Genomic DNA, 7,520 nt, shown 5'->3' with positions numbered 1-7,520 from the left:
TCCTAACCATATTGTGTCAATACTTGAATCTCGAAAGCTATCTACAATGTCCTTCGTGCTCCCTAAAAAAGTCCAAATATGCCTTACAATAAACTAGACATGTCTTATCAACAAAAAAAAAATAGTGGAATGCTAAAGTAATATTACGGATATTATGACACTTCACTCATAACATATTTAGGCCAATATCATATAAAAAAATAGCAAGAAGAAAATCATAAGTATGTGATCCTTTTAGAACATTAGTGGGTAGGTTTTAAACCACTAGTAGTTACTTTAGAAAATATAAGATTTTCATATTTTCCTATAAATAGTTACAAATTTAGTGTATGGAAAATCATATATGAAAAATAATATATGGAATCTTAACTTTAAAAATTTAGAGAAAAAAGTGAAAGAAAGAACTGCTTCTCCAAATTTTTGAAATTTGGAGTCAAAATGAGAGTTTCACCAAAATAAAGGGTACTATTTCTGTAATTTTTAGTCTATATATTTATAACCTTGTCGTTCTAGGCAAGCACCTACTTGTTTCAATTTCTCTGTTAATTTCAATGGATGATTTGGATGGCCATCCCTTGTACAGCTGTAACCGTTGCCGGAATCCAATCGCACTTCGTTTCAACCTTCTTTCGAAAGATTTCAAGGTAACATAAATCATCTTTTCCTTAATCGTGGTCATAATAAAATCGAGCAAAATTGCCAGAAGGCAAGAACCATCAGTGATAAATCCTCGATTACATACTCTATCACTCTATGTGTTGAAATTAAATAGGGTTTTATTTGTATTTGGCTTATCAGGCAAGATCGGGACAAGCGTATATGTTTTCGGAGGCGATGAATGTTGTGTTGGGGGGAAAGAGAGAGCAGCAGCTGATAACAGGGCGGTATGTGGTGGCGGATGTGTCGTGCAGCAAGTGCGGGGAGGTGTTGGGGTGGAAGTACTTAAAATCTCTGGATGATTCACAGAGATACAAAATTGGAAGATTCATCATCGAGAAAGCCAAGGTTCTGAAGGAATACTCTTGACTTCCCCATGTTCTTGATGTGTAATATTTACAGTAAACTTGATGATTGTTGTTTTCGTTATTGTAATTTCTGTTATAGTGTTATGTAACTTATTATCTTGAGAAACGTAAAGATACCTGGAAATAATTTAATATATCATCGGTGATCGGTGGATTCAAGTGGAAACTGAGTAAGAGAGGATGGAAAGAGGGGAAGGACTGTTGACTTAGTTTGACATGGATAAGTACGAATTATACCAAATGGCATGAATAGTCAAAATTCTTGATGAAGGGCCACCAATAAAAACAAACACAAGTATGTTAAATTTTAGTTTAGATATATTAAACTTAAATTTTTTATAGAAAAACAAAAAGAGATAATGACTTAAAAGGATAATATATTTTTCGATTTGTATAGATTTGGTCATTGAGTTTTTTTCGTCTATATTTACCCATTCAACTTGTTGCACTATATAATGACCGATTACTCAGGTTAGCCGAGAAAAATGATTTAGTAGGGTAATATATTTTTCATTTTGTACACATTTAGTCTTTAATATTTTTGTACATATTTAGTCCTTAATATTTTTTTGTTTCAAAATAAGTCATTTTTGTTTTTGTACACATTCAGTATTTATAAATGTTTTCTTTAGGTTTTTCTCATGACATCTTACGTGGGACAATCATTGATGAAGTGTGTGAGACTGTTGATGTTTATGTGTAATGTTTCATTTTCACAACCAAAAAATTCCACTTTTAAATAAGGCAAAACTCCCTAATTATAAATTCATTATTAACAAAAAAACGTTTATTCCAAAATACATTTTTTCGAAAATTAGAGTAATATAAGAAATGTGTAATCCTCAATATTGTTGATGAGTGTGTACATTCATGCATTCGTCTTCTCACGACCAACGATAGAACCTAAAAACATAAACAACTGGGTAAACACAAAGTTTAGTGAGTTTCCCCAAAAATACCCAACACGACAAACGTATTATTATGCATAACGGACCAACATTCATTATATTGGTATATCTTGCCCCAATCAGTCATTGGACTGAAATGCTAACATGCAACATGTCCAATCAGTCATCGGACTGGAATACCCAGGGTTTGTTGGCATGACGCCTTAATCAAACCGCTCTTCTCGAGTCTTCGTGCCTACAACTTATAGTCGGCCCGCACCAGGTATCTTGGCCTACAACATATAACAGGACCACCTGAAACTAGCCCACCACCATATGGCTATCCCACATAAGATGTCGTGAGAAAAACGTAAAGAAATCATTCATAAGTACTGAATGAATAAAAAAACAAAAATAACTTATTTTGCAATAAAAAAAATATTAAGGACTAAATGTATACAAAAATATTAAGGACTAAATGTGTACAAAGTAATAAATATATTACCCTATTAAGTCATTTTTACCGGCTAAGCTGAAGTAGCCGGTCATAAGGACTAAATGTGTACAATTTAACAAGTTGAAGGGGTAAATGTAGACGAAACAAAATTCAGTGACTAAATGTGTAAAAATCGAAAAATATAATACCCTTTTAAGTCATTATCCCAAACAAAAATAATATATATTAATTATAATAACTTATATCATTAAGAAAAAAAATCATGTAAAACCGATGTTAATTTAATATTTGTATCATTTTATTAATTTAAATACTCCATCCGTTCTATATTTATAGTCCATATTTTTTTTTTCAGTTTTCTCAAAATAATAACCTACTTCTTAAAATAAATATTATTTTTACCACCCATCATTATTACTTAACCAACCAAAATATTTAATGATGGAATTAAATGCAAGAAAACGTAAAGCTGTCATTTTAATGTAATTAATGTTTTCTTAATCGACAAACCAAAATATTTAATGATGAAATTAAATGCAAGAAAACGTAAAACTGTCATTTTAAAGGTAATTAATGTTTTCTTAATCGTACTTTTAGAACGGAGGAAGTATATTTTCTTGAAATAAGCAAAATAAATATAATTTTTTTTTTCGGATTTGGTATTTTATTTATTGTGACTTTGTTTTAAGCAAGGTTGTCAGGATCGGGATCCTATGTAGGATCGTTTTTGGGTTTTTCAAGATCGGGATTGGGATTTTAAGATCCTACAAAAAAAATATAATTTTAAATGAAAAATATCTCCAACATCAAGTTTTCCATTCTAAAACTATAAAAAGTTCAAAACATTAGTCACACACACAAGTACCATTTAATCTAGTCTAAGATAACAAAAAGTACTACATCCAGATCATCCGCTTCTAGATTCAAAATATTAATCACAACACAAATACCATTTAATCTAGTCTAACATAACAAATTGTGCATCCAAATCATCTTCCTCTTCTAAATCCAAAATATCTTCTCCTAAATCTCTTCGATCACCCGCACCTGCAGTTAAATGTAAACATGACAATATTAAACTAAAAGTAAAAACCATTTTCTAGTTTTAAAATAATAGAATAAAAGAATAACTCACGCAATTGATCTCTTATAGCCCTTTCAAGAAAATCATCATCTTCATTTACATCATCATTAGAAGATGGTTCTTCAGTAATCCACTCATCGTCAGAACTAACATCATCAAGATTTAATGTCTCAAGTCCATCATGCCTTTTTCCTTTATTTTCATGTCTTCCATTCAGCTTCAAGCTGTACATAACATACACAAGATCATTAATCTTTTGTTGTTGTACTCGGTTTCTTCTCTTAGAATGTACCTATATACGACATAAAGAAAAACCCAAAATATTTGATAATGATATAATAAAAGTAACTTTAAAACATAATGTCATTACTTATTGCTTATAAGTTACCATCTCAAAGGTGATGGGTTTTAGCCATAAGAACTTTCCTATGTGCGCATGCAAAACCCTAATGCTTGGATCTAGGCTTTCTAATTAAACATGCTTTGAATCCAAGACTTCTAATGGCTAATTAGGTTAAATAACAACATTGAAACAGATCTAGAACCATACCTTTGAATTCCTTGTTGATCTTGTGGTCTTGGAGCTTCTAGAGTCACAAATGTCACTCCTCTAATGGCTTACAAACACCAATAGAAAGGAAGATGATTTAGGAGAGAGGAGAGGGGAGGAAATCGGCCAGGGTTCTCTTACTTTAGGTGAGGTGCCGATTTCTCTTAGCCATGGGGTCTATTTATACTTGTAGACTCCTTAAGGGTTACAACCTAAACCCTAATTGGATAATCTTCTCTTAAGGCTATCCAAATCATTTCCATAGATAAGCCATGGACGAATTTAGCTATCCTTTAGCTTCTAGAATTCGTCCCTTGTATATCTATAAGGATTTATAGTCTAAAGCTTAACTATCAAACATTTGACAGTTTATACCCCTTTATTTAATTAACCTCTTTAAATCACCAAATTAATTCTAATTAATTCTATGACTTATATTAATCAAATAACAATATATTATTCTTTATATTATTCTCATAATATATTAATAATATTTACTCTCTCTTAATAAATCATCCTATCAAGTCGCTATGGTGAAGGCAACCCAAAAGGACCATGCACAACCGGGTCAAATACTTGCCTAATATAGTTGTAGCCTTAGACACTATTCCAACAGTCTCCTACTTGGATAAGTCTAGTAACTATATGCACAAGTATAATTCGCTTTGCAATCGTAGCTCTCAAAGACGCTGTCAAACTCTGATCTAATCAATCTTGTCCTTTAGATAAGGGAACGTACAGTCCTCTGTTAGATATCATGCTGACAATCCTATGGAATGGTTAGTCAAGCATTTAGGTTTCTCGATCTCTGATTCATTTGACATATAACTTAATCGAAAACATCAATTCAGTTCTGACCGGGCCCGGCACATAAGTCAAATCAAATCATCGAGCGGCCGAGATATCACTTTTACCTTCTTAGATAAAAGCTACAGATAAACTTCGACTTATATGCATTTACTTATTCATTAACCAACTATACACAACAATGCGTTTTATAACACCGAGTTACTGATGTGTTTTCACATTATCAATGTACAATCAATTAACAAATAACAAACCATATATCTAGGTTTTAAGACTATATGATATTATCGTCTTGCGATCACCTTTTATATCGTATTCCATAAGGTGATTCCAGTAAGTGTGAGTTTGTATCAATGCTCAAAACTAGTTCATAAGCACTCATGAACGTTGCAGCAACCCTTTGCTATGTCTAACACCATTTAGACATTCTACACACCAATTCATGACAATCTTCATTCATATCTACTTCCAACATATGAACGATTGTGGTCAATTTGAACAATTCGATTATTCCTAATAAACTCAATTATTCTGGAAGTCAAAACATGCAAAGTGAAACAATAGTTAAACAATTAACATAAGATAGTAACATTAATCATAAATAAAACTCCTTTATTTAATCATCAAATGTCAATTACATTTATCTATTATATGTTTCTAATACTATCTAATCTATGCTAATATCATCCTTCAGCCCAATACTCCTAGCATGCTGCAAGTGCTTAACCCTACTCAGTCCCTTCGTAAGCGGATCTGCTGGGTTATCTTCTGATGATATCCTCTTCACTACGAGTTGTCCTTCTTCTACACGATGTCTGATGAAGTGATATTTTTTGTCGATATGTCTTGATCTACCATGATCCCTCGGTTCCTTGGTCAAGGCAACCGCTCCTTCGTAATCACAGAAAATCTCCATGGGCTCCTTTATGGCAGGTACAACTCCAAGATCACCGATGAAGTTCTTTAGCCATATTGCCTCCTTCGACGCTTCGCTCGCTGCAATGTACTCTGATTCGCACGTTGAATCAGCTACGGTTTCCTGCTTGGAACTCTTCCATGTAACTGCTCCTCCATTTAGGGTAAAGACCCAGCCCGACTGCGAACGGTAGTTGTCCCTGTCGGTCTGAAAACTGGCGTCACTATACCCTCGCACCTTCAAGTCATCACTCCCTCCGAGGACTAAGAACCATTCCTTCGTCCTCCGAAGGTACTTAAGGATGTTCTTCACTGCAATCCAATGTGCTCTGCCAGGATTCCCTTGATATCTGCTAACCATGCTCAAAGCGAAGGCTACATCAGAGCGAGTACAAGTCATAGCGTACATGATTGAGCCAACTGCGGAAGCGTATGGTACTCGGCTCATTTCCGCTATCTCAGCTTCGGTACTCGGACTTTGAGTCTTACTCAACTTGGCATTACTTTGTATCGGTAATTCTCCCTTCTTTGAGTTTTCCATACTAAAACGTTTTAGTACCTTCTCTAAGTAAGTATTCTGACTAAGTCTAATTAGTCTCTTACTTCTTTCTCTTACTATCCTTATTCCCAAAATGTAAGAAGCCTCTCCGAGGTCCTTCATAGCGAAGCACTTACCGAGCCAGGACTTAACCTCCTGCAGAGTCGGGATGTCGTTTCCTATGAGTAATATGTCATCGACATATAGAACGAGGAAGCTTACTATACTCCCACTGGCTTTGACATATACACATGATTCGTCTTCGCTTCGTGCAAATCCAAACTCTTTGACTTTCTCATCGAAGCATAGATTCCATCTGCGAGACGCTTGCTTAAGTCCATAAATGGACTTCTCAAGCTTACACACTCTATTTGGATGCTTCGGATCCACAAACCCCTCTGGCTGAGCCATGTAAACATCCTCAGCCAACTTCCCGTTAAGGAAAGCGGTCTTGACATCCATTTGCCAAATCTCATAATCATGAAATGCGGCAATAGCTAGCATCACTCTAATCGATTTAATCTTCGCAACTGGCGAGAAGGTCTCATCATAGTCAACCCCGGGAGTTTGAGTAAAGCCCTTCACAACCAATCACGCTTTATATGTGTGTACGTTTCCATCCACGTCGGTCTTCTTCTTGAAGATCCACTTGCACCCAACGGTCTTACGTCCGGGCATATAATCAACCAAATTCCAAACTTGGTTATCATACATGGATTGGATCTCGCTATACATTGCCTCTTTCCATTTCGTAGACTCCGGGCCTGCCATGGCTTCCTTATAGCTATTAGGTTCATCAAGATTTACTAGTGTACCATCACTAATATACGTTTCCCCTTCGGTAGTAATATGAAAACCATAAAACTGGGGATGAACCCTAACTCTATCGGAACGTCTAAGAGGTAAGGACTCGTCAATTGGTTCAACCAGAGTTTCCTCCTCGGGTTGAGCGCCAACGGTAGAGGTTCCTTCATCTATCGACTCTTGAATCTCTTAAAGGTCGATTTGTCTCCCACTGTCTACTTGGCTTATGAGTTCTCGCTCTCGGAAAACTCCTCTCCTCGCAACGAAGACAACATTGTCCTTCGGTCTATAGAAGAGACATCGCTCACTTCGAGGTTCGAGCTTGTCGTGAGTATCTCGTCTTACGAAAGCCTCGCAACCCCAAACCTTGATATGTGCCAACGAGGGAGCTTTCCCTGTCCACATCTCGTGAGGTGTTTTGGCAACCTTCTTAGTAGGGACTCGGTTAAGGAT

General features: G+C 35.4%; 1 protein-coding gene across 1 annotated transcript; it reads left to right on the top strand.

The window, feature by feature from the left end:
- Nucleotides 1-483: 483 nt before the first annotated feature.
- LOC145057578 (protein yippee-like At4g27740) lies at nt 484-1,184 on the top strand. The gene is made up of 2 exons (XM_079005444.1): nt 484-644; nt 799-1,184. Exons 1-2 carry the CDS (start codon nt 552-554, stop codon nt 1,024-1,026), a joined length of 321 nt encoding a protein of 106 aa, XP_078861570.1. The 5' UTR covers nt 484-551; the 3' UTR covers nt 1,027-1,184.
- The last annotated feature ends 6,336 nt before the right edge of the window (nt 1,185-7,520 follow it).

Source organism: Lactuca serriola, chromosome 6, assembly GCF_051521515.1.
Source record: "Lactuca serriola cultivar US96UC23 chromosome 6, Lser_US96UC23_V15, whole genome shotgun sequence".
NCBI classification, from domain to species: Eukaryota; Viridiplantae; Streptophyta; class Magnoliopsida; order Asterales; family Asteraceae; genus Lactuca; species Lactuca serriola.
The sequence above is the reverse complement of the archived record's forward strand: the minus strand, read 5'-3'. Positions and strand labels throughout refer to the sequence as shown.